At 48.1% G+C, this 27440-nt stretch overlaps 1 protein-coding gene across 1 annotated transcript; it reads left to right on the top strand.

Annotated features, from left to right (window-relative positions):
- The first annotated feature begins 1332 nt into the window (after window positions 1-1332).
- TMEM86A (transmembrane protein 86A) lies at window positions 1333-27440 on the top strand. The gene is made up of 3 exons (XM_032187945.1): window positions 1333-1413; window positions 18544-18808; window positions 23065-27440. Exons 1-3 carry the CDS (start codon window positions 1393-1395, stop codon window positions 23490-23492), a joined length of 714 nt encoding a protein of 237 aa, XP_032043836.1. The 5' UTR covers window positions 1333-1392; the 3' UTR covers window positions 23493-27440.

Here is a 27440-nt window from a genome sequence, read left to right on the forward strand (position 1 = left end):
TTTTTTTTTTTTGAGATATTTACATGCCAAGACATAATCAAGCTCCCAGGAGGATTTTTGAAAGCAATTAGGAACCCGAGTTCTGAGAGTCCATAGGCCCTCTGAAAATCCCATATGGTATCAAACCAATGGCACCCTTTGACATCTAAATACCTCCAGTGCCTTGTGCTGCTCCCACAAGGGACTGCCCCCCTTGATTTCAGCAGGGCAAAGCCTTCATCATGAAAAGCTGTGAAATTTCTTTCAGTCCTCTAATTCATCTAGCTCCCTGGAAAAGGAAAAGCTTATCCCTCTCTTCTTGCCTAATGAAAATGCTACTGCCCTATGAACTATTTTAATTGAAATTGTAAGTCCGGCTCTCAATCCCCTGGCCGTGGCCATGCTGCATCGAGAACCACATCCTTTGACCTGATTGAGGTTTGCTTGCCACAGATTTCACTGTGACACTCCTCTGACCTGATGGTGCAGATCTGCAGTATGGTTTTGGGGTAGAATTCCCTCAGACTGGCAAACGACACACAGGCTGCAGAGTCCATCCCAGCCCCATCGGGTGGTGACGGCCCAAAGGCTGCCCTCTCGCTATTTACATTGGGAGCAATCGCGCTGCCGGGCTGGGATCTTGGGACTGCTGCTTGCAAACATTTTGTCCTCGGAAACACGATACCGATTTATTGCACAAAGGCTGCAAAAGAATCGCATACATATTTTTTTTTTTTCCACTTTATGGAAGAAAATGTTCCCTCGATGTGATAAATTCCGAGCATGACTTCTGCTCGGGCTGCAAATAGCAGATTACTCAATCGTCTACTATTTAAGTACCTGTTTGTTTTGTTATGAGGCGAAACTTTTGAACAAGATCATATTACACGAAAAGCAGCTTCCTGCATCCTTAAATATTAATCCTCAAGTAAAAATAGACCGAAGGCAGCCCCGGGGTCACCCCAAGCAGCCCGAGCCGCTGCCTCCCGCTCGGTAGCGTTGCTCAGGGCAGGGGGCCGGCAGCCTCCGGGGGAGCTGGGCCGGGGGTCGTGGGGGCCACCGGGGGCCGCTGGGTGCGGGATGGGGCCGGGCAGCCCCGCGGGCAAGGTGAGGGCAAAGGGAGAAGCGGGGGAGCGGCGGCGGGCGGCTCCGGCACGGCCGGCACGGGGCTGGGGCCTGCCCCGAGGCCGAAGGGGGGGCCCGGAGGGGGCTGCCCGCCCCCGCCCGCCCTCGCGGGGGCCGGGCCGGGGCCGCCCCCAGCCTTGTCCGCGGGGCCCCCCCTCCGCTGACGTCAGCCCTGCCTAAAAAAGCAGCCCGGCAGGCAGGCGGGCGGCAGGGCAGCGCGGCGGGACCGGCACCGGCACCGGCAGCAGCAGCAGCAGCACCGGCAGCAGGACGCGCCCCGCCGCCGACATGGTGTCCCCCGTCACTGTGGTGAGTGCGCGGCGGGACCCGCACCCGCGCCCTCCCCGCTCTTACCGCCTGCCGAGGCGGGGGCTCCGAGCCGATCCGAGCCGTGCCGAGCCGTGGGCTCCGTGCCGTGCCCCTCAGGGGGCTGCCGGCCGCCGGCGGGATCGCGCCCCCCGCCGCCATGTTTCGCCCCCGGCCCGCCCCGCCGGCAGCTGTGTCTCCAGAGGTGCGCCTCCTTCCCGCCCCGGGCGGCTTTTCGGCTCGCCCTCGGCTCCCATTTTGTTGTTGTTGATGTTGGGAGGGGAAAAAAAAAAAAAAAAAAAAAAAAAAAAAAAAAAGGGATATCTGCTTCGTGTGCAGCGCGTCTGCTTAGCGGGGTGCTGCTCGAGTCCGCCGTGACACCCCCGCGCTCGGCCGCCTGCCCCACTCGTGGGGCGCTGGGGCCCCGTGGAGCCGCGCGCTGCCCCCAGCTCTCTCCTGCCGCTGCTCTGCCGCCTCCTCGCTCAGCATCGCCTTCGTGGCCGCCGTGCTGCGCTCCCTCCGGCCCTCACACACGGTTGTGACCCTCAGAGTGCTCTGCTGTTCAGGTGACAGCTCAGGCCAACGCTGCTGCTGGCCGCTGTGACGGTGGGTCTGTGACAGTTGGTTTGTGTTGCTCAGTCTGTGGCCAAGGGACAGGGACCTGGGCTGGAAGCAGCCTCCTGGTGCCCGTCCCTGCTTCTGGAGGCCACCGCGTCCTGCAGCCCTTCCCGCGGGGTGACGGAGCTCCCACCGACACCTGCTCTCCCTGGTGAGCCACTTCCACCATCCAGCGGCTGTGAGATGGGGATGGTGTCACCTGCCTGTCTCATGGGGGAGTCATGAAGCTTAATTAACGCAACCGGCAATAAGGCAGCAACTCAGCGCTGTCCTTTGGCAGAGGACGTGAATAGGTGACGCGACGGAGCAAAAGCTGAGGGAGCTGCGGCTCGTGCCAGGCTGCACTGGCAGTACCAGGTCCTGGCCCTGCAGGTGAAGGGGAGATGCTTCTGTGCTGGAGGTAGACAGAATGCTTTCAACCCGAACAGCAGATAAGCTGTGCTGTTAGACACGCTGCTTCGCATGTTCCTGTTTCTAGAAAGCGAGGGATTTGGCTGGGTACGCCAGCAGCCCACTGTGTGCTGTAAGAATAGCTGTCTGCTGGTAGGAAAGTTGCCTGGTGCTTTCACTGCAGCGCTGAACACCTACTGGCGGTGTTCTGGGTCCCTGAGGACCTGCTGTCATCCTGTTTTGTTGTATTTTGGTTAATGGCTTGCACAGATCACAGTGACTCCGCTGTGTTTTCTCTCACAGGTAGAAATCCCATTTTTCCCCTCTCCCTAACTCACAAAGCCAAGGTTCAAAACTTTCAAATTTCTTTGCCAGCCCTGCACAGCAGCTTGTATTGTCTGATACTTCAGATGAATTTTCGTTAACATGTACCTGGTAAGTTCATCAGCAGCCTGGGGGTGATTTTTATCTTTAGAGACAGAGGGAAGTAGCTTGTACATTACACCATTGTAAGGCCAAACTACTTTTTATTTTTTCCTCATGCTTTTCAAAAATAACTGAAGAGGCTTGGTATCTTTGTGCTTCTGTGCCATAAGCTAAATTAATCTAAGTAATGCTTTTGGTTACAGTGAACTGTGTACTTGTACCTCGGAAATGAAATGCTGCCCTGGGACAATACTGGAATGGCTAAAAACTGGCACAGTTTGTTTCATAATTCAAAGGTGACAGCACTTAGCTTTTAAGGCTTGTTATTCAGGGTGGTCCTGGAGCATATATTTCACGTAGGCTTTGAGAAGGGCAAATGATTAAAGCATGGGTATGTGCTGGGAATTCAGAAATTCGGGAATTACAACAGGAACTACACTTCAGGAACGTAACTTGCAATGGCAGATGAAAAAGGTGCTTTCTTTACTTGCTCTTCTGACATGCAGCAACACACAGTTCTGCTCTGGCTCTGTCCCTGACATGCCAACTCTTTGCTTCACCAAAGGCAACTAACGCAGGCGTGAAGCTGCGGATTGCTGGAGGGATGATGGCACTGGGAGCTGTGACCAGAGCTGCAGCTGTTTACCACAGTTGTAGAGGTGGAAGGGGAGGGCTTTGGCAAATGCTAGTCTGATCCTCCGGAGAGATCACAAAAAAAGAGCTGCCAGCCTTCAGTCTGTCAAGGAGCTGTTCTTTGCGCGTCACCTTTAGCTGTTTTTCATGTTGCTCTTCTCTCGAAGGAGCGCATGGTGCTGTTGTGCCATCCGCTGTGTTACAGCCCACCCAGGGCAGCCCAGGACGGCGTTGTGCAGCACTGCACAGTGCCTGGGAGCATGCTTGGGTTGAGAAGTGGTGTGGCTGCAGAGCCGGTGGGCTCCCTCTGGCAGGTCACTTGCTGAAGGGAACAGCAGTGGGTGATCAGTGTGACCGCAGCTAGGTGCTACCCCTGGGGCCCAGGGCTTATCTCCGTACCACACTGCCTTTTGCTGCATAGATAGATGAAGTGTTGGGGGCCAGCGTGGCTATCTCTGCTGTGGCACGTGATGGGGGCACAGTCTGTGGGGGCAGCACCTGAGGCATAATAAGTTAGCCAGCTGAATTGATTTGTCTACAATGCATGTTCTCTCCTACTGTCCTGCAGCATCAGCCTCGACAGGGAAGACGCTAGAAGAGCGCAGCTGAGAGTGGCACTATTTTGTTTCCAGTTTTCAAAGCCATGGCCTTTGTTTATAACTGCAGCAGATGGCCCGCGCTACTTAGGCACAACCTGATCTCCTGCGTCACCCCCACTAAGACACTCCTGTAGGAAACGTGACAGGTTACTTAAAACACTGAGCTCCAGAGCTGCTGCACAGTTGATAGCTGGAAGAAACCACGCAAGGAGGCACAAACGGTGGAGAGGAAGCCAGGGAGGTAGCATGGGTAGGACTGCTTGTTAGTGCCAGCTGCCAGGTGTGCATCGTGCCCTGGGGGCTTGGCATGTCCGCCCCACGCGCACGGGGAGACTGCAGCGCGGTGCAGAGCTAGCTGAGCTGTTCTCTGGTGCTGCACGATGCAGATGTGATAAGGGAAGAGAGTGCCCATGGATAAATGAGCCTGGTGCCAAAATTCCTTTTAATGTATTTTGCCAGGTACTTGGCGGGGGTAACACTTTGGGGTCCTGCTGATGCTGGAGTCCAGACCTGGATGGAACTGGGCTGTGGCAGCAAAGATGCATTTGTCTGCCGGTCCTGCTCCAGCTGGTGCACAATGCTTGCTCTGGTTGGAAGTCACCTTGGAGGGAAGCTTTTGCTGCTTATTCTGCTAGGCAAGTAGGAGCATCCTGCTTAAAATTTGTTATTCCTGATATTGCTCTGATTAAGAGCTACAATTTCTGCATAAAGGTGGGTAGGGTAAGAGCTTGGGGTTGGAGAGCAGTACTAATAAGCAACATGTTTCCTTCACGGATATGTGAGATTTAATTCTCTTCGTATTCAGTTGTCATTGGTCTCATCTTAATAAAAGTCCTCCCTGAGACTGCCTTGTTAGTAATTTTTCTCCTGTTCTTGTTGCTGTTTTTTTTTTTTTTTTTTTTCCCAGTAGCAGGTAAGCAGGTTTCAGCACTGGACCGTGGGGCTGTAGGAGACTGCCTTGCCCTAAAGACCTCTCTGCCCATCAGACATCGTGATTGCAGGGGCTGCAAGTGCAGAGCAGATGAGCCTGGAGATGTGCAGTCATTCCAGCACTTACATAATGCTCAGAGGGACCCTATTTTCCTCTTAAATAAAGTTAGGGCTAAACTAAGCATAGAGCTTCACACATCACCTTGAAGAAATCTGGGCATGGGAAAAATAAAGACATCAAGAGGCTTAAATAGGTCTCTTCTGAGGGCAGTGTATAGATGATATTGCTTTCCTTTTGGACCAGATGAATTGTGGGCTTCATCCCTACAATCATCCATACAACATCCTGTCTGTACTGACTTACATGGCCTAGCACAACCCTGTTTGGGACAGATTTTGCCCAGAAGCCATTTGTTAACAATCCCCATCTTTTCCTTTTTGTTCTCTGACATACTTGCATCTTTAAATGGATATAGCTGGATTGGGGAAGAATACATTGTTTTGGCTGCATCAAGCAAGCCAAGCCCTTGTTGCCTTTCCCCTGCAAGGTGGCCTGCTGGGGGCAGCCCCTGTCACCCCTGGGTGGAAGCAGGGTGTCACTGTGGAGGAGCATGAAGGTCACTTACAAAAACTGGATGCCCCCACAAAAGCAACGTATGCCCTGGAAAGGTATTCACCAGCAAAATATTGAATAGGGATGGAAAATTGGGTGGGTATTCATACACTGGAACTTCTGAAGAAGGGCCAAATGCTACTGATCCAGATGATTACAGAAAGCCAAACTGCTTTCTAAAACAAGAAAGCCAGATCACCCCTTGAACTATTTCAACTTTTTCCTTTTTGAATAGAGGATGTTATTTCTGCATTAAGGAATGAAGCATTAGCAACCACCTAAGAACGAACTCTTACAGTATAGAAGTATGTTTTAATTGTTCTTTGTTTATACCCAACGTTGTTGCTTTCATTATATTTTTTCCCATTACTTAAATGCCTCATAAACTGGGATTTTATTACACGGGAGGCTTATAAACATGCACATTTATACACCACATCAACAGTTATGAAAATATGGCACTTGTATAAAAAACCAAGCTTGTTTAAATGAATTATAGAAGAAATCTCTAAACTCTGCAATCAATGAAATAAGGGGGGGGGAGGCATCGCCTCAGGTAAGCTTAGCAGGATTTCAGTAATGTTTATGCGAGTCACACCTTTTGGGAGGAGCCTAAAAGCTTTGGCCCTACTGAACTACAGCTTGTGCTAGTTTGTTTATGCTAGCAAGAGTCTGGGCATAGTGGTGTGCCATAATTTATATTTTTAAGGCTGAACTTGGGCATTTTTGCAATGATATTATTATCCCTTGCTGTTGTAGCTGGTGCTGTGACAGGCTGGTAACTGAAACCAGGGGCTAGAAAGTCCGAGCTTTGCTAATGTTCTTCCCAGCCCCAGCGTGGTTGCATTAAGCAGTTAGAGCTGATCACTTCTGCAGGCAGTGCTGTAGATTAAAGGCTTCATTAACTCAAGTGTATCACTCAAGTCACATGTGGCTGTTGTTTCAAGTGTGCTTTGTGTATTAAGATTACGGGTCCAGTTCTGAAGCTTGTACTTACACAGAATTCTTCCTAAATGTGTTTCTGCTGTTCTCTTTTTCTCGTCAAGTATCTATATCCAAAATACACCGAGTATGACAGAAGAGCCAAAGTTATCTTTCTCTGTGGGTAACTGCATAATACTGAGGAAATAATAACTTCAGTGAAATGAGACTCTTAGAAAATGATGGCATCTGGCACCCGTCTTCTGCTAGCATGTGGAAACTCTTGAACAGTGAAAAGATCATTAGTTACATAACTCCCTTCCCCCTGGAGGCCGACGCAGATATTATATTAGCACTTAATTTTTCTGCTGCCCTTCACATCACACAAACAGCCACTAGATTTGTAATTACAATAAAGATACAGATCTTGCTTACTGCAGTCTGCCCAAAATGAAGGTGATGGTTATTGCCTCCTCTAGCCTGCTTGTGCTCTTCCTATAGCTCTTGCTTATACTGCCATAATCTAAATAGCGTTTGAGGTAATGGCAGGCTGCTATATGACAAGCGTGTCAGTGCAGAGCATCCCTCTGTGTAATGTTGAACATGGACTAGGAGCAGGTTCCACACACCCCCAGAGCTGCAGGGTGGTAGGTGGGCTAGGCGAGAGCCTGCCTGTCTGGCAGACTATTGATCTATGCCAAGCGTGCTGGAGCAGATCCTCAGACTCGTATGAGGCATTTTGCCTGCTGTGGCTTCAGCAGAACTGGGTTTGTGCTGGCTGACACCATGGCTTGGCTGCTCTACCCCTATTTCCTTGTGTCTTCTGGTCTTGTTGTGGCATTAGTCAGAGCCAACCAGGGTTCTTGAATAGCAGTGCTGACTTGTGCTCCATTGCAAGAGAAACTAAGCTGGTTGTTTGGCTTTTCCCTGCAACCCTGATATAAAAGGAGTATCATGTTGAAATTCATCATTTAACTGATGCTTATGAAGTTTTCAGGATTGATTGTTGGTTCGTGCCCTGTGCATGCATGTACTTACACCCCCCTCAGTGTAAAGGACATACCTGTGGTACACAGATGCATGTTTATTTGTGAGTGTGCATCTGCGTGCCATTTGTATGTGCAGCAGGGGTTTGGCAGTTGAAACCCTTGATGCCTCAGTGTGAATCCTGGAGTGCGTGGGTTCGTTTGCGTAGGCTGTTTGCACCTGGCACCCTGGCTGCCCCCTCATGTTGAAATTGGCCATGAAAGTCCAATTAATCTTCATGTAATTTGTGCCTGACACTGGCTGGTACAGGTCACAACATCTTGGCACACGATGTAGATCGTTGGAAGTAAACTTTGTGACTCCGCTGTCATACTTTGACCTTTCGTCCTCCTTAGAGCGTATTGGTCCCATTATAAAACGAGGAGGGCTACTGGTGTGTTTTTATAAGGTACCGGAGTGGTAACTCTCTAAATACACATCCTTATTGGGATACGTTGCTATTCCCCCTTCTAATTTTAACACCAGCATTTCACAAGCATTCAGCCTGCAGGCCACGATATGCAGGTAGAACATTTCATTCAGCTTTCCATTAGGCACAAGACAAGCAAAGCTGTTCCCTCCTGGATTTCCCAGCACAGCCCTGCTTGCATTTTCCAGATTTTGGCGATCTTATTGCAGCCCCTTGTGAGGATTCATACAGCAAAAGTATCTTGTATGGAGTTGCCAGCTTTCCCAGCCACTGGCAGCCTCCTTCCCCTCCTCTCTCTGCCCTGCCTTCCTTTTGCTGTTGCAAAAACCTCTCCTGGCAGCTGTGCACGAGTTTCTTGCGTGAGCCAGAAAGGTGAGCTGCAGAAGTGCCTTTTGGTGCTGGAGGCAGTTTCACCCTTAACAGGTCTTTGGGAATGGCTGGTGTGGCTGGTATAGCCTGGTCTGTGTCACCTGGTGTCTTTAACATTAACGGCTCTCCAGCTGCCGGGGCTGTGGCAGCACAAATTCCTGACACACTCTTTAGACTTGCATTATCCCCCACAGGTGGCAGGTAAAATGAGGTCATCTCTGCTGAAGAAGTTGCTTCTGGATGGAAGAGCCTCCGTTTGCAGAAGAGTGTGACGTAAATAATGACAAGTGTCCTGAGAATTTACATTTGTAGCCTGGGAGCAACCCCCAGGATGAGCTGCAGAGACTTTTCTCTAACCATCAGAAATATACCTGGATTTTAATATGATAAGCCACATGCCTGCTCCTTCTCACCCTGAGAGGGACAGTGTGGGGCTACCACTGCACATCCCAGGATGTTGGCTGAATCCTGAAAAGCTCCCTGTGGCTTCACGGCCACCCTCTACAGTCCCAGGCAGCGCTAGGGGATGCAGCCCCATCTGACCTCGCTCACTGAGGAAGGGTGCATGCCCTGGCAGTGACAGCACTGCAGCTCTGATGAGTAAAGAGAAGACATATCCATTATGGTCTGGGTTTTTAAACATCTGCAGGGGCTTCTTTTGTGAGCAAAGGAAATGTTTGGGGGGCTTTTTGTTTCATAAAAAGGAAGATGTGAAATCCCATGAGGGAAAAGCAGTCTTTGCTCTGAGATAAGATGCTGGAAGGCAAATGCTATTTTTTTTTTTTTGCTTTCATTTCTGAGAGCCAATGGACTACCCTGAAAGCATTAGTCTGTGACAGGTCCCTTGGCCCCTGCAGAGACATCTAAATTCTTGACTGGTCTGACATTGTTGGTCACTGGCAATGGTACACTGCCAACCACACTCTGAAAGCAATCTCCAGAACTGCTAACAGCTATAGGATTGCTACAGATGGGGAGTCAATCATTTCCACTGCAGGTTAAAAAAAGTTTTTTAAAATAGCCCTGCTTGTGGTCCTGTGCCAGCCCAGCAGACAGAGCAGATGATGCTTGGAAAAGGAAAAAAGCAAAACCAACCCAAACAAAACAAGTCCTAACAAAAACATGCATCTGAGCCAAGCCTTAAGTTCAGGATGAAATGTGTTTGTCATGTGATTTCAAGAGTTAGCATCTGCTAAAGAAAGGCTTCCACATCTTAAAGACCTCCCCGGGAAGCCAAGGGCAGACACCCCTGTGACCCTGAGTGGCCCTGGCTGCTGTAGTGATACTTCGCCTGGTGTCAGGGCTCCCTGCTGATAGTGGCAGGTCCTGCGTAGTAGAAGCAGGTCCCAGAGATGCTGTTGTCAACTGCCTGTTGACAGCAGTTAGCTGAGCTAGCCCAATTTCTCCTGTTTGGGACAGGAGATACCTTTATGGATGCTGTAACTTCCTTATTTGCTGGAGGGAACACTGTGGTCCGGTGTCTCAGTATAGCTTTGGGCAATGTTGTGGTTAAAAAGGCAAAGACCAGGAGTGTTCTCCTGATGCAGTGTGTGGCACAGGCAGTGCCCTAATGTGCTGGACTGGATTTCCTTGGCTCCAGAACCACCTGCCTCTGCTTTAGGCTGCTATGGCTCCATTCCCTCACATTTCTGAGGCTTCCTGCAGCAGTCTGTGGAAGGTGAGACTCTGGTTTCCTGTTGGTGGCTTTCCCCCTTGCTACTTTACAGGTGTTTGCAGATGCATTTTTCAACTCATAGGTGTAGCAGCAGAGAGCTACAGCGTTGGAGAGCTCTCAGGTCACACTATTTGCTGAGCCAAACCAGCCTTGAAAGCAGCCCTGTGAGCACGGCCAGTGCAACTGCTCAGCATCTGGCGCTTCTGAATTTCTTCATTAAAGAAGTGAAGACGAGATGGGACTGCTGTTGTATTTGTGTTGTACACAGGCGTTGTTTCTGTGTGAGCAGCAGTTTGGCATCTCCTGCCCTACCTGCCAGCTTTGCCTGCTACTGCAGATCTCCGTTCCCTGACTGTTCTGCAAGGATTCATGATAGTAGCTCTTTTCCTGTCCTCTGGAGAATGCCACAAAGCTTGTCTAATGCGCCTCATCTCTTTTACCTTCCAGAGTCACTTATTTCAATATCTTTCATAGGTTGTGTGTTCAGTCTTCTCCTATAACCCGTCCAGGACAACCCCCTTCAGAAACCACTCCCATCACAGCATAGCTAAAGGCTACTGCATTGGGCAGTAGGGGCTTGAGCAGTGTCCTGGGCTAGAGACAGACAGCAACCTGTGGTGGAAAAATCACACTCAGAGAGCATCAGGAAAGAGACCTTGTGAGCCACATCTGCAGTCTCACGTGCCGGCACTCCCAGGACACGGTGAGCCCTGCTCACATGGCTCCCCAGCCCCTTGAGGCAAGACGTCCCTCAGCTGGGTGGCTGTGCGGTGTCTGTGCCGTGCCCAGGCGTGCTGCCTGGCTGCGGGGATTCAAGCTGTGGGTTCCCCCTGAGAGAAGCTGACCCTGCAGGCAAAGGCTGCCCCGCTGCCAGGCGGCACGTGCCAGCAGCTGCGGGGAGCCTGCTGCTCCACATTTGCTGCCTTCTCGCTACATCCTGGGGAAGATGCTTGTATGGAAGATTTTAACCTCAGTGCTGACAGGTTTTCATCCCCCCCATGGTTAATCTGGAGATTAGGCTGAATTTTGACCTGGCTGCAAGTAAGGCAGGATTTCAGCTTGGAAACAAAACTTTTTGTTGTGGTTCTCGTTTCTGCATGCAGCTGTGTAGGGGGTGCCCTTTTTAGATGCCAGTTTGATTAATCCTCAGCCGCTGCCTGCTCCCCTGTGTCTCCACCAAAGGGTGCTTTTCTGATGCCAAGAACTCGCACGGCAATATATCTGAGCTCACCACCCAAGGACTGCAAGGGCTCGTGCCAAGATTTTAATTGTATTTTTATGGCAAGTAGCCATAGCTCTCTCTTAAAAAAGAAAAAGAAGAAAGAAAAAGAAGACAAGTATTTCTAGCTCTTGACTGTTTCGGTCTACTGGAGCAAAGCTGGGAAGTGTGGCCGGAGCTTACTTTGCTTAAGGGGGGGGGTGATGCAGTTGAGCCATGGGGAGGAGGAGAGTGCCGAGGCAGCTGTGGTGCAGGGAGGGAGGAAAAAATCCAACAAAGCAGCATTAGTTTGCAGGAGGAGCTGAAAAGGCTCCTTTCCCCCAGGCTGCAGTAGCTGCCTGGGGCCCACTGCCCTAGCACAAGTGGCTGAGCAGGGAGGATTGTCCCTCTGTGGGTGGGAAGCGTTCAGGCCGAGCCCTGTTACTTCTGGCTTGTGCTGAATGATGGAGGCTCTTCTGGCAGACAAATCCAGGTGTTTTGACCACTCGCAAACAGGTCTGGCTGGGCAGCCGAGCACGAGGTGAGTTTCACTGCACCACCCTTGTCAGAGAAGCAGAGGCCCTGGGTGCTGAGGAGTGCCAGCAGCTGCAAGAAAAGGCTGCAAGAAAACGCCGCAAGGCCTGGCCAGGCTTGGGGCATGGCATAAGCCTGATGCAGCCAACCAGCCCATTATCAGCGCTCTCCCAAAGGCGAATCGTGTACCTTCCTCTCCTGGGTGATTTATTAGGCATTATAAAAGTCAATTTTAGATGCAGCCTCTATGGCCTTGTCTCCACCTGCGGGGAGGAGCATTCATCTATCACCCTGAATTTCCCGCAGCAAGTGGAGCCTGTTCAGGAGCCATCTGCCTTGGATGCTTGACTCATGGCACCTCCAACACAAGCATAAGCCCTCTTATTACAGAATCACAGAATCACAGAATTTTCTAGGTTGGAAGAGACCTCAAGGTCATCGAGTCCAACCTCCAACCTAACGCTAACAGCCCTCCACTAAACCATATCCCTAAGTTCTACATCTAAATGTCTTTTGAAGACTTCCAAGGATGGTGACTCCACCACTTCCCTGGGCAGCCTGTTCCAATGCCTCACAACCCTTTCAGTGAAGAAGTTCTTCCTAACATCTAGCCTAAAACTCCCCTGGCTCAACTTAAACCCATTCCCCCTCGTCCTGTCACCAGGCACGTGGGAGAACAGGCCAACCCCCACCCCCACTTGCACAAATATGTTGCACTAACAAAGTATTTCAAGCAGGCAGATTGGCTGGTTCAGTGACTCTTTGCCACCCCCTGTAAACAAATGCTTTTTTTCCCAGAATTTTATCCAGAAGCAACCTGGTACGTGTATGAGCCAGTGCATTTCTTGACGAAAGGCAAGCGACTCTTCCCAGGAGCAAGTTTGCTCCTCCAGGGGAGCCGAGCTGGAGGCAAAGTGCTGTGTGCTCGCCTTCTCAGGGCTGTCCCAGCCAGCCCTCCTATCTCAACAATGCTGCGGAGTAAAAAGGTGTTGCACTGTCTGAGCAAGGGTGGGAGCACCCGGAGGATGGTGGCCTTGCAGTCAGCTCATGGGTTTATGGCCAGGAGTTGCCCAGCATAGCTGTGTTTCTCCGTGGTTTAGCAAAAGCTGATGAGGTGTTGAGACCTGGTGAAAATTGGCTGCCTCTAGCTAGGATCTGTGCACACACAGGCTTTTCTCCTTAAGGCCTGTCCTTTTTGGATAAGCACAAAGTCAGGCTTTCCCCGCTGCTCTGCAGAGGAGCCTATTGCAGGTACATAGTCTATATCCTAATTGTGGTCCAGCCCCAGGCTGAAGCAGCACCCTCTGTGACTCAGACTGCACCAAGGATTGGCAGTGCCTTGCACAGAGCCACATTTGCTGGGGAATGAGAAAATGAGCTATAGGCTCATAGTGGCATCATAATACACGGCGCCAAAGCCACATAAATACTTACTGACACACAGTGGGGTAGGGGCTGTTGTCACAGTAAGGCAGAACCAAGGCAGGATCCATGATGGACAATGCCAAAAGCCAGGAGAAGTGGCTCAGGCCTGGATACACAGTACTCAGCCAGCCAAGGCCAATGGGAGGGACGGGTGGAGGACAACAGCCCAGCTTTTTTTGGCCAGTGTGCATGGTCGTGCTCAAGTGTTGCTTGGTGAAATAGCTGGGGTATTGTTTTTCAAACAGTTTTCCTGGAAAGCAGCATTTTACAGCCCAATGGGTGTGAGCCATAGCTCCGCAGTAAGCTGGCGTACAGCTGTTGGGTGGCAGAGGTTGCATGCTCATTATCTGAGCAGGCTGATTTAGGGGGCTTGCAAAGAAAACATACTCCACATTGTTTCCTGGGATATTTCCAAAAGGTGCACTTTGTTCAGCTTCGGCATTTCAAAGCAACAAGCTTCTGATACTTTTCTATACCTTAAGAGTCAGATGCCTCTCTCCCTGTGACAGCTGGATTTTCTTCATTTTATCTCAAGTCCACTGCTTGTTATGCGCCTTTGTGCTTTGGTGCATAGCGAAGCTTGTCACCTCCCTCAGGGCAACTCTGTCGAAAGCACACGTTTGTTCAGGAATGAACCCACTTGTGATGTAGGTACAGAAAACTGGCTCCAAAATGTGAAAGAAAATCAGGGTTGTGGCTTACATGCATAGATGTACCTCTGTGGATGCAGCCTGTTCTTGGATGGAGGAGCTGGTTGTAATTTTCTGGCTTGTTTACATGCCTGCAGCAGTCAGCACAGGCCATCTGTACTGCTGAGGAGCAGCATAGATGGTCCCCAGGTCGCACACCATCATGAACATTGGTTTATACAGACGCGAATCGTTAGCATCTCCCAGTGCACAGCAGAGAGCTGTGAGATCTCCCAGCAGGGATCCCCAGGCTCCCCGCGAGTCATCAATAACTAATTTGCAGATATTGCTTGCAGGCATTATCTATATATATATATACATCCTGTATATATTTTGCACACTGGGAACTTTTTCCCTGTCTTTATTACCCAGCATCACTTCTTCAGGTCTGCCACTTCTCCTGTAGCTGTATTTCCTCATCGGCTAGCCTCACCTCTCAAGAAGTCTTACAGCAATACCAAACCACAGCATGGTTGGAGCACCTTTGTGATAGCATCATGTGTCATGCTGAATAACAGCAACAAGGAAATGAACAATATTACAAACTGGAGCAGAGTAAGAATGGACAAAACAAAAAGGAATACTGTACAGCTATGCATCCCTAGCAGGGAGCTGGGTATCCAAGCCCAAACCTCCAAAGAGCTGTGTGTGCCAGTGCCAGGTTCTGTTTGAAGATTATGGGTGTACACCTCTTGGTGAGAGCCCAGACACAACTTCCTCAGCGTGGAGGGTTTTGTTGGTTGGATGCAGATAATTTATAAATAGTAGTTTGACTGTAATTTCACTACGACTGGCATAGTGGCTTTACAGCAATTTAAACTATTTTTTAAAGACTCTAAATAACTTGGTAATCATAGGAGTTGAGAAATTGCCCTGAATTATGCACGGTTTAAAAATTCAAAACTTGCAAACATTGTTTTGTCATTGTATTCAAGATGTTTTCTGGACTGCATGTCAGCCGAAAGTAAATTAGCAGTAGAAGAAAACAAGTATGAAAAATGCAATAGCATTCATGACAAAATGGTGAAACCCAGCTTAAAGCCATAAAACTCAAATACATTAACAAAAAGGATCTTGTCACCTGCAGCAAGTACTTCATTTTCCAACACCACAGCACAGCCACATCTCAAGTTCTGTCTCTGAGACTCAAGTGCAAAGGAGATGGGTGGTTTGATGCAATTTACCCACCCAGCCAAGCAAAAATGTTCCCTTCCCTGAGGTACAGGCAAGTCCAGTCATGGATTATATGCTTGGCTTTCCTTAAGCCACAGCCTCCACTCATGTTGGTACACAGCCTCCTAATACTAGCTGTGACTTGTCCTCCAGATGGCAAATTGTCCCATCCCCTCTTCCTAGGTCCCAGCCACATGTCCGAACAGAGGGAAACCCCCCAGCCTCACCCTTCAGTCACCTCAGCATTTCTTGGAGGACTTCTCCCAAACACCTCGAGCACCACACCATCCCAGCAGGATGTGCTGTGTGGACCTCAGCAGCATGGGGACCTCCCTCTTTGTGAATGGTGTCCCTCGTGGGCACTTGTGTTGGTCACAGCCAGCACAGGGGTTCCCCTGAGCCGCAGCAATCAGTAATAGGCAAGGGCATGTTTTGAAATAACATAATTTGAAGTATACTCGTAGAAAAGTTGTAAAGGAATAAAGTGTTAATGCTGAGAAGCCTGCAGCCCTTCTAGGTCTATCAGGTTATTCTTATGTGAGGACTCCAACTCCCTAAATTCCAGAGTTAGGAGTGAGTAACTGAGACTGGAATCTGACCCTTATGCATGAAAAATTCCTTAATTGTTACTAGAGTGGAAATAATACAAACCATTATTTTAAAATAATGCTGGTTGGGCTTGGAAAATTCACATTCAGATAGTAGGAAATGATAATTTCAAGGTTACCAAGCAAACATAATCTTTTTGCACAAGTGCATATCTTACATTCAGTAAGGCAAGGTTCCTGGGGAAAACGACAAATGTAATTAAAACCTGTCTCATCATGCATGTGCACAGGGGAGGGCAAGCTGTGACTGTAATGGTAACATCCTAGCAGGTGTTTTTATTTTAATATGGGGTATTAAATGAAACTTCCTGTGTTTATTAACCCAAATACTCTCCTGTATGCTTCCAACAGTGCCTCTGTCCTTTGCCAACAAAGCTGAACTTGAACTGTGTCTTTCAGCATAGACTTCTGTCTTCGGTGATACAAAGTTACGTACCTTACCAGACACTGTTACAAGAACCCGGAGCACTGTTGAAGCTGCAAATTCTTTTTCTCTTTCTCTTTGGGAGCTAGTCTTCCTGATTGGAGATCACGGGCTCATTGTGGTGTAGCAGGGATGCTCCACAGCCGGCGGGGTAGGGGAGATGCTGCCAGAAGTGCTGTCATCTGTTGCCTGCAACTGCAAGAGGATGAATGTGATCAACTACATTTTTAGCAAAAAGATTTCACAGGAGGGGAGGGGGCAGAGCTGGAGCCAGGCCCTGGCTGTGGAGGTAGCTGGGGACTATCTCAGTGACCTTGGAAGGGAAGGGTGCTGGGTCTGAAGGAGGAGGAGGTTTGTCTCCACTCTTCCCCCTGTGTTACTTGATAGTTCCCAGGCACACTCAGTGCTTTGAGACTACATGGGCTTTCATGACTTTTACTTCAAGTTCATTTGGTATTTGCTGGCAGAATTCTCCCAAGAAACGCAGACAAGAGGTAGTCAATGGTGATTAATTTAGACAACTGAAGTAGAGGACTCAAGATGGGCTCCCCGTGTAATACAAGAAAGTTAACGGCTTTCTGATGTCCTTCTGTGAGTGAATTGTGTAGCCTGGTTGTTTAATGGAGTGTTTAAAAATTGTGTTGGCAATAGCCTATGAATAATGTATACAGGAATAATGAAATACCTTGATGCTAAGAAACTGCTGATATGCTGGGGAACTTTCCATCAGATGTGAGAACAATTTTGAAAGCACTGTCTTCTCAGGATGCCCTTTATTTATGGTCTTGCTGCTTCAGAGATCGCATTCCCTTTTTAGACACTGCATGTGAAGATGCCCTCCACTGCCTCTGCCTCTGCCTCCCAGCTTCATCCAATTCCTTTCACTTACGTCTGTAAAACCTGCTGAATTTTGATGAGTTTAGGCTTTATTAACTGAGCACTGTACGCATGGAGTCATTTGCTGTAGAGTCTCTAGCCATTCCAGGTGTCTGCACCAAAATACACTGCATCAGAGGAAGATGGACGCTGTTTCTGTGTCATGGCAATGGAGTCCCACAAAACAGGGCCAAGTGATTTGGGAAAAAAGGCCAACAGTTCTTTTTCAGGTTTCTAGAGCATGGAGTCCTTGTATAAGATAAGCAACCATAGCATGGATATTCAGATTGTGATGGGCTCTGCAGTGTGAACCCAGCTCTGATGCCTTTAAGTTTTCCCCATGACCTCTCGAGGCTTCTGTGCTTTGGCCACAAGTAGTAGGACGTCATGATACTAAGGGTTGAAAACTTGCTCGATGAAAGAAATGGTAGGATTGAGAGTGAACCCCTGCAGCAGCCTGTGCACCCCAGATTTTGCACTGCCTTAGCTGCAGGAGGAAGCAGGCGTCCTAAAACATTCCTGGACGTAGCTCATAAACACTGCAGGTGCATAAGGCAATCACAGTCTTTTCCTTTGCTCCTTTTTTTAGCCCTCAGCTGCTTTCCAGAAGAAAATAAAATAGGAGTTTTGTTTCTCATGTGAGGTTTTCCCCAGTGGCATTAAAAGGCAGAAGAAGCACAGCAGGGCAGGTGAACACAGTATATATATTAGGACTGTCCAGAGTGCTCCCAGCTGAGCAGCTGGTGAGAGCAGACCCAGCTTGCAGAGTCTGTAGCTCTCTGCTCTGTCTCTGTTGTGTCTTTGTTGTGAACAGTGCAGTGCTCATGCTGCATTTTTCTGTCTGTATTTACACAATAGACACCTGAGTCAAAGCATTTCCTGCAATATGGGCAGTGTATTATTAGCGTAATGCTAGAACAAAGCAACACTTGATTCATGTTAGTAGTCAGCTGAGGAAGTGATATCCCCACCTTGGAGGCTGATGTGATGGGCTTTGAAGTCACGGGGTGATGCTGACAGCAAGCTCCAGGCATGAGCCTACGGGGCAGGAAAGACAACGGGTTAGAAGAGATGTTGTATCCCCAAGGTGATCTGCAACTGGCTAAGCAAGAGGATATACCAAGCCAGGAGGGATTATTAGCACTTTCATTGGCTTGTTTGCTGCTGGGACACTCCTGGGGAGTGCAGTATTTTCCCAGCTACAGGAAAGGAGGTGTACAAAAGGGGTTAGTCTAAGTACAAGACAGGTGCAAAGACCACCAGTGAGGTTTGACTAATAGCCTAGATGTTTTCAGTAGAATAAATAAATAGAAGAGGTATCTAAAATTCCCTCCATCTCCACCACACAAAACCCATCCTGGCAGCCAAGAAGTGTTTTCAGAAGTTCACAAAGGTCTAGGTTGAAGATTTTAGTCAAGTTCAAGCAGCCTTTTTCTGGGGTAGAAATGCTGCTAGCTGACGTTATACAAAAAAAGAGAAGCTTTCAAAAGGAAGGAGACAGACTGTTTGTAGTTTATTCCACTGATGCTTCTGATGGTCCTATTAATTTCTTTTTTTTTTTTTTTTTTCCTTTTAGGTGAAGAGTGAAGGCCCCAAACTGGTGCCCTTCTTCAAAGCAACTTGTGTCTATTTTGTCCTCTGGCTGCCAACTTCCAGCCCCTCCTGGTTCAGTGCCCTAATCAAATGTCTGCCCATTTTCTGCCTGTGGGTTTTCCTTCTGGCTCATGGAATTAACTTCTTAGTGGCACACCGGAGTGCCAGCCGCATCCTAGCAGGACTGATATTCTCAGCAGTGGGAGATGCCTTTCTCATCTGGCAGGAGCAGGGCTACTTCATTCATGGTGAGTGCAGTGTGAGTCTTAAAGGGATGCCACGGTGCTTGGCTGTTACTCTCTTTATTTAGTAATGAGTTGCTGGCCACGTGTTTTGTTTATTCATGGACAGCTTAAGTGCCTGGTAGTGTGAGGCACTCATCCCTAGACTAAAATCCATTGCAGTTAGAGGAGTCACATCATGGATGAGTCTGTCGAGCTTATCTGGAGGTGCCCTGGAGTCATAGAGGTAATTGGTGCAAGTTTGATTCCCTGGCACGTGCTCATAGCGTCTCAGCTGGCAGGAGTTGGAAAGTGGCATGAGCAGAATGTCCGGGGAAGAGTCAAAAACTTACAGCACTCAGCAGCTGCCATGAAGCTACAGGAAGTATCTACCTGCTGTCCCTCTGCAGTGAGATCTGCCAGCCCTTCTCTGTAAGGATGCAGAAATAAGATGTATGGTGCAAAGATCTTCAGTAGAGAACAGATAGAGAAGATCTTTAAATTTTAAAAGACAAGCCTGTAGCCCGCTGGAGGTGTTTAAGTGAATGTTAGGAACCAAAGCATCAGAAATCTTGTCCTACTTGCAGGTTCATCAGCATGAATCATGCAGCCTGTTGTAAAAATATGGGAGCTGGTTTTGCAAGACATGTAAATGATGGGGAATTGAGGGCAAACCTTACCATGACACCCTGTCATCTCTACAAAAAGATCCACATCTCTCAGAGCAAAACAAGCTTGTTTTATTTCACTTGTTTGCAGACTAGAACATAATGATTTAGATTAATGATTTAAAGCCACACTGAGTCTGCCTGCAGCAACACTCCCCATGGCCTTGGACTGTCACAAGAAATCAGCAGCAGTTGAGTCCTTCACTTAACTGTACTGGTGGGGTTTGTGAAGTCAACTTCACCAGCAGGGATCTTATTTAACATCCACCTGTGACTGTCCCATTGGAAAATGTGATGAGACGGGGCCAGTTTTCTGACTTGTGCTGCTGTCAGCTCTGAAAGTTAAAGTCTTATTTTTTACCCCTTTTATAAGGTCAGTATTTAGTTTAATTCTGGAATTCCCACAAGCTTTGCTTTCTTTATGAGAGGAAAGTATGTGAAATGCCAGATATGAAATGCCAAAAGCTTTGAATCTGGTTTTAATCCTGCTTCCCAAGGGTTTATCCAGATCTCTTTAAAAGTTCATGTAAAAACTCTTACTGATTTTTTTGGGCTGTAGATTAGGCCCTGAGGACTGGATCCATTTGGCTGAACTTTGGCCATGTTGCTGAGAAGCTCCATCCACCTCTCGGGGCACCATCCCATTTGTGCTGAGGGTGCTGGCATTCCCACCGATGGGCCTCCTCCTAACAGGGGTGCCTGGCTCAGCACAAGTCACCTCGGCCCAAATGCCCGTACTTCTGTTTTGCCTGCTGGAGTTGCTTCTTGAGCTGTGGCTTGGAAAACATTCAAGACCCAATTCTCACCGTGACTGTTTTTGTACAAAGGCTGTGCAGAGGTTCCCTGTTCCCGTAGCTGGGATTTCTCTGAGTCCCCTCTCTGATTTAATGCTAGAGGAAGGTTGACTTGTCACAGCAATTCAGTGTCTAGTTAAAGTGTTTTAATCTGCAAATAAGCTGGATTTTTTTTTCACAAATGAGATGCATTGCTTTGTGGGTTTTGATCCATTTTTGTTTTTGATTTAAGAAGAATGTTTGTTTAGCTCTTAGACCATTTAGAAAATCTCTGCCTTGATCCTAGCTGTCTCCTGTCTGCCTCAGTCTGTCCTAATCTGAGCTACTGCCTTCTGTATTGAAGCGCTAACATTTGCGTTTCAGCTGTCAGCAGATAAAGTGTACTACCCCACTTACTCTGTCACCTTGCCTGCAAAATGTATTTTCTCTGATTTAAAATACAGCAGGCTGCTGTTGTTGACAACTGACGACATTGAAACTTTTGACATTATCCTTTGTGGGAATTTCAAATTTCAGGGGAATAAGAGGAATTATTAGACAAAAATGTACTTCTATGGCTTTCAGGCAGAAAGAAGGGTTGGGAACTGGGCTGAGATGAATAGCTTTTGAGACAATGAGTTTATAAAAGGACATTTGTTCATTATTTTATAGGGAAGTGAGAGCCTGGGAACTTACTCCTGGCACACTTGACTTCTTTCATTTTTGCTGTTTCAATCCACTAATAACAAGCTGTTTTCTGACTAGTGCCTTACTGGATTTAGAAGACAGTTTACAGTGTGAACATCCACATCCTTTAATAGCAGACGCTTACAAACAAATTATGCATTTGGTGAAGAAGACGGGGACCAGCAGAAAGGACCCATTGCCAGTGTGAGGGGAACTCAAGAAGCAGGGAGGGGGAAGGAAACCTGGGCTCTCTGATTCCATCTAGGTATCCCAGAATAAAGCAGAGAGAAGAAGGAAGTGGACAGAGGGAAAAGGCTGATCTGTCTGGTGTGCTCAGAGGGCTGAGCCGAAGGCTGAGAAATGCAAGAGAAATGCACCCCCCCTCCCTGTACAGCTGACACAGGTTTCCCCAGTTCCTAGCTTGATTTGTGGATGTCGAATGAGCAAACCTGAGAGCTGACTTGTTTGTAGCCAGCCTCACCATGTATCACAAAACCCCTCCTACCTTTCTGGACTTCTGCTTGGCTGCTGCATCCTGTCTTCCTCTCCTCCCCCTTGCTGCCAGCTGCCTGCATGAAGGACAACACATTCTTCAGTTCCCATCCCAGCACTCTCCACATAATGCCATTGAAGGAAAAATCATTCCTCACTGCTAGGGCGAAGTAACCTTCCCCTCCTTACCACCCCCATGGCTCTAACCTTTCCTGCACTATAAACAGCTCGTCCTAAATCCCTCCTTGTTTTCCCTCAGTGCTATGCTCATGATGTGTAACAGCTCTGCGAAACATCACCTTCTCTTTGCCCTTCTTTGCACTGCCCTTCACACTGTCCATGTTCTCACCTTGCAGACCAGACCCCACAACTAGCTCTCTCCCTCCAGTGGGTTCCCCTCTTGTTCAATGTGGCTGAGCTCCCAGCAGACATCTATCTGGTCCTTCCTGAAGGCTGGGAGACACTTCCCCTTCAAGATGCCTCAGCAAGCATTAGATTGAAGAGATGTCTGCCAGTGGCAGGTTTTAGCAGCTGCCCTTTATGCCACAGTGTTGTGCTTTAAACGTAAACAAGCGTCCTGCTGGAGGACTCAGTTTCCCAGACCCTTTTCTCTGTTTCATGGTTTAGAGCTGCATGAAAACATCCAGCCACTCTAACAACCTTGCCCAGATGAAGTGGAACAGCCTTTAGCTGTGCCACACACAGGCTTGGGAACCAGAGGAGCTGGACTCAGTTTGGGGCCTGCTACGTACAACTGGCAAGACAAGTAGCAGTCAGCAGCTGTACTGACACATGGTGACAGCTTTTGTCAACTGGATTAGTAGCGAGTGAATAACACATGGGCTGTACCTTCCAGTAACCACATCTGGGATTTCTCAGGGGTGCTTCACTTCAAAGAGAAGCTGGCATTTTATATTCACTGATTGTTTCCAGCTAAGGTTCCTCTGAATCTTACAAACAGCCATAACATTGTTGGCAGATCACATTGGTGTAAGTCCCTGAAATATGTCAGCTGCTCCTTTCCAGCTTAGGTTTCTCCTAGCTATGGGCAGAGATGGAGTAAAAGCCAGATTCAGTCCCTGAGTGCCTTGCCTTTGGGTTTGTGACTAAATACGGTCAGATTTTATGTCTGAATCAGAGGGATCGCTATCTTCTCGCATCTTGTTCAGATGCTGCTTTGATTCCAGCCTTCCTGTTCCACACGTGACCTAGGAGTGAAATGCTTCAGATGACAGATATTTAGAGGGGATGATCTTTGCTCTGCCTTGCTCCCACTCTTCCATCCAAAGCAGGGAGGAGGAACATCTGAAAAGCAAACAGCTTTTTTTCTTCTGCAGCAGCTTGGTTCACCTGGCCTCTTGGCATAAATGGCTTGCACCACAACAGTCATACTCAGCTGCAGCTGTAGATGCACTGGGGTATTTTCTTAGGGCAGAAGCCTGATGCTAAGGCTGATCTCCTATGCACAGATATTTATATTAAAATGGTCCCAAGTGTGCAGTAGGGTTCCTGCTTAAATCAAATAAGGGTTGTAACACAGGAAGGACATTATGCCTGTAGTTGTTGCTGTATATTTCACATCCAATATAGCCATGTTTTCTTTTGCTACTGACTGCCAGTCACTGATGAAAGTCACCCTTGCTTTGTCAATGCCTCTTTCTAGGTCTGCTGATGTTCGCCATCACACACATCCTGTACTCCTCAGCCTTCGGCATGAAGCCTTTGGACCTGAAGGCCGGCTTCTTGATGGGCCTTGTTTGCAGTTCCTGTTATGCCTTCCTGTACTCCTACCTCTCGGGCCCATTCACCTACCTGGTAGCTGTCTACATCGCCTTGATCGGCTTCATGGGCTGGCGAGCAGTCGCCGGCATGCAGCTGTGCAACGACCTCTGGACATGGACCAAGCTCTCGGCTTGCATCGGCGCGATGCTTTTCATGGTGTCGGATCTGACCGTTGCAGTTAACAAGTTCTGCTTTCCTGTGCCCTACTCGCGTGTCATCATCATGGCTACTTACTATGCAGCTCAAATGCTTATTGCATTGTCAGCTGTAGAGAGCAGAGATGAAGAGGACTTCAAAAAGAGGAGCTAGGTGGAGTGCCAACAGTCTGTGAACAATGTGGGTTATATCTCAGGTGCTGTAGCTGCATTCACCCCTGAGAGAGATCTCCATTTCTCTAGGCATATTGGTGATGTTGATTTTGCTTCTTTGAAGCATTACCTTTGGGGCTTTATTTTCAATGGCTTTCTCTGAATATAGCTTACTTCAGTGTGGAGTCCACGTCAGAAAGCTTAGACTGTCCCTGCAGTAGCTACTCATCCAACTTTTCCTCCTTGGAGGTGCTGTACTACTGCATTTTACTTGTTAGTCTTGAAACTGATGCTGAATGTCTGGGAATTAGGAGGGAAAGAACGGAAAGAAGCTTTGGCCACTCACTGTGCTAGGAAACTTGCTTTCAGTAGGAGGCAGACAGGCACAGATCTCTGCTAAAGCCATAGGTAAAATGAATTTAACCAACGTTTAAGTTAGTCTGTTTTTGTGCATTATGAACTCAGTACACAAACTGGAGCTATTTGAGCCTCTGCTGAAAGGAAGCCTGCAGCGAGAGCAAAACCAGCAATTTCAGATGAGGGCTGAGCTTTGGAGTGAACAGCAGCATGTGGGGCAGCCCTTAGCAGAACCAGAATGAAAGCAAAACACCAGGCAGAGAGCACAGAGCAGGAGATGCACTGAGATGAAGTGCTGTGTGCTTTGATCGCGGCTGATTGCTGCTTCAGAGCAGGTCTGTGGACACCAGTTGATGTCAATACATATGGCAGAACTTGGAGCTTGGTGGGATTTCAGGGATGTCTAGGTAGGTAGGCCAGGGCATTCTGCCCCACCATGTGTGTGCAAATGCGTGGTGTCAGCAGCCACCAGCGACAGCTGAGTTGTCATGGGCACATGAAGAATTTTGATTTTTACAGCAGGACTTGGAGGATGCTTCCTATTTATCTCTAGTACAGCAGATAGGAATCTAAGCCTTTACATCTTTCTTTCCCAGTATTCTAACAGATAACATTCCATATACTCATTAAGTTTAACGATCCTGCTGCTTGCAGCATCTCTTCTGCATCTCTGTGTGAGCATTTCCCATGCCTTAAATGGCTAGTCAGGGCCCTGATTTTGTAGATTGTTGTTGTGTTTTGCCAGCTGGTGGTACATGATCAGCTTTGCACCACTTGTTTTTGGAAAGCCCCTTTTCAGCAGTGTTATGAAAAGCACAGCCCTGTGTGTTCAAAGTGCCTGCCTCTTCCTTCTTGAAGGAAGCACAGATTAGTGACAATGTGAGAGCCATCAGGGCTGGGAAAGCCTGTTTCGTTCTGACTCAAATTTCTTCACTTGGTTTGTCTGCCCATCTGCTGAAGCAAGATTACTTCTGTCTTTACTCTCTTAAAAAGATATAGAAAGAGGTTGCCCTGTTTTTTTTTTTTTTTTTCCTTTAACACCAGATTGATTTGTGATCGTATGTGCATTTTTTCCTGTTATTTGGGATATCTGACAGCAAACTGTGTTGCTGTTTGAAACTCTCTTAAATGTGGTCTTCCCTTCTGTCCGTTCCAGGGCTGCTCCTGTGAGCTGAGATGCTCCTCCAGTGGCTTGTTTTTAAGACACAATGAATGCATCTGGGCATGCTAAGGAGATAGCGAAGGGTTCTAGCACCTCTTCAAACCTGTGGCCAAACAGGGACAACCAAAACAGACTGCATGCACGTGACTCAAATCCACGCAGGTCCTAATAACCCCTTGCACAATCTTGTACGGGCAGAGCAAACAGGATGGGCAGCCTTCCAGATTGTCCTCGTGGGATGAAAAGTACCATGGTTGCCATACCTTGCGTGCCCAGACCATTCCTGGTAAAAAGCCTGGCACTGAGTCCCTGGCACAGGTGGCAGAGCAGGAATTCTTTGCAGGGAGGGCAGAGGGGCCAGGGGGCAGCTGAGGAAATGTTACTGACCCTGCTAGCTTCTCCGTTGGTGCTGAGAGGTGCTAAGTGGGGCTCCTGTTCCTCCCCAGCCTTGTCTGTTGGGACTGGGTACAGAACAGGCATTGCCCCCCCCATGACTTCTGCATTGGTGCCAATGCAACCAGTATTACAAAAATCTAGGTTAACCATCCTGACCCCGTGGAATCATCTGCTGCTTTTCAGAGAGAGATCAGAGAGGTCAGCTGCATTGTTGAGAGGGAAAGCATTGTAAATAGCACAGTCTGGTGTAATCTCTTCCCTTTAATGCTGTTGTGTAATACTGTCAGTATTCATTCACTGGTGTATGGGGGCCTGCCTGGAGTAAACAGCAAAATAATTTAGAGCCATAAAACATCTTCATTCATCAACATTGCTTATCTCCTGGCCGCAGCTTGAACCCTGTAGTGTAGCTCTTTGCGGATGTCACCCTCTGTTACTAAGCTTGACTATTTGAAAATCTGTTCCTGCAACAGACTGACCAAGCTAAGAGGAAATCTAAGCATTTGAGGTGAACCACACCATTCTCCCAGCATATAAACAAAGAGCACTTTTCAGTCTGGGTCAGTCCAGCACACTTGATCCAGCAGTTATTCAGAGAAGGTCCGTGCACCCTGAGCTTCCCTGGTGACCTCCAGGGGTCTCTTCCAACCTCAGCCATTCTGTGATTTAAAAGTTAGAATTTCAATCTGAGCCATTACCACTTTCTTTCCCTCTGGAAATGAGCCATCTTCCCTTTTCTGAAGATAACTGAGTTGCTTTTCTGGTTGCTTTTCCATCTTGGCTTTCTTTGCTCTCCTATTCCACTTCTAGGTTCTGTGGAAACTTGCAAAAGGATCTTTTAAGTGTCATTAGTAGACCTGCTCTCTCTAACCCACTGACTGTCAGAAGTGCAGTTTCTGGTTGCAGAGGCCTGCAGGTGACACTAGTTAGGACAGCAGAAGCATGCGTAGCCCAAGTGGGCTGCTGCCCTCTTCATCATCCCCTCACCCAGCAGGGGCTGGCTGGGACATATCCTGGCCAGCCATGCTGGCTCCATCCCAGTGAAGCAACAGCGTCAGCTTGCCCAGGAACATGAGGCCAAGCCCTCAGCATACGAAGTCTGGGAAAGTCTTAGTTGGCTCAGAGATCTGCCAGTGAAGGCTTTTAATCTTCAAAATCTCTCTCCTACCATGCATTCTCTGCTTTTAATCCATATTACTTGCGTGAGACCACTTTCCTGGAGGGTGTCTTTCCTGCTGGGAGGAGATGAGCTGATGTGGACACTTACTTGACACAGTTCTGAGTTTCAGAAACCCTGAGAAACACTAAGCAGTTGCTCTCAGGCTGTTAAATGCCTTTTCACGGGATTAAAACTCTTCCCTTAACCTCAGCAAGGCCAGTCTTCACTATGAAAAGGAGCAAACAAGAAGTGTGAAGGACGTGACTGTCTATGGCAGCATCAGACCTTCCTGCTGTCTCTCTGCTTTGTAAAAGTGAAAGGTTTAAGCTATTCTTCTCTTCTTTTTTGGGGTACAATCTCTGAGTAGCACCTGCTTTTTAGCCCAGGGACATTACAGGGGGAATGAAGCACCCCAGTAATGCAGTGTTTCTGGCCCCAGAAGTATCAGCTCTGGTGCTTGCAAAGTACAGAGGTGTTCTTTACATGATGCTGTACTCCAAGGTTGCTTTGCAATTCCCATCTACGTCACTTGAGGCTAAACACATTGTGCAATTACTTTTGTTCTCTTCTATTACACTGTAGTTATCACCCACTCAAAGATCTGTTGGATCTTTAATTGGAAATGCAGAGAATATATTTCAGCTGTACATCTCTCTCTGTAGGTACATCCTCCTTGTCTTTGCTCACACACGACTCCCAATGAGTCCAAGAAGCAATGCTAATTGCAGCAAGTTTTTAAATGCTAGTAATGCTACTGGGCTGTGCCAGTTGCACTGATGTCAACAGGGTGAAGGTGGTTTAGAAATGGCAGGCTGAGTAGAACAAAGCCATAGGATATTAAAGGCTTTACTCCTCCGCTGCCAAAAAAAAAAAAA

This window comes from Aythya fuligula, chromosome 5 (genome assembly GCF_009819795.1).
Source record: "Aythya fuligula isolate bAytFul2 chromosome 5, bAytFul2.pri, whole genome shotgun sequence".
Taxonomy (NCBI): domain Eukaryota; kingdom Metazoa; phylum Chordata; class Aves; order Anseriformes; family Anatidae; genus Aythya; species Aythya fuligula.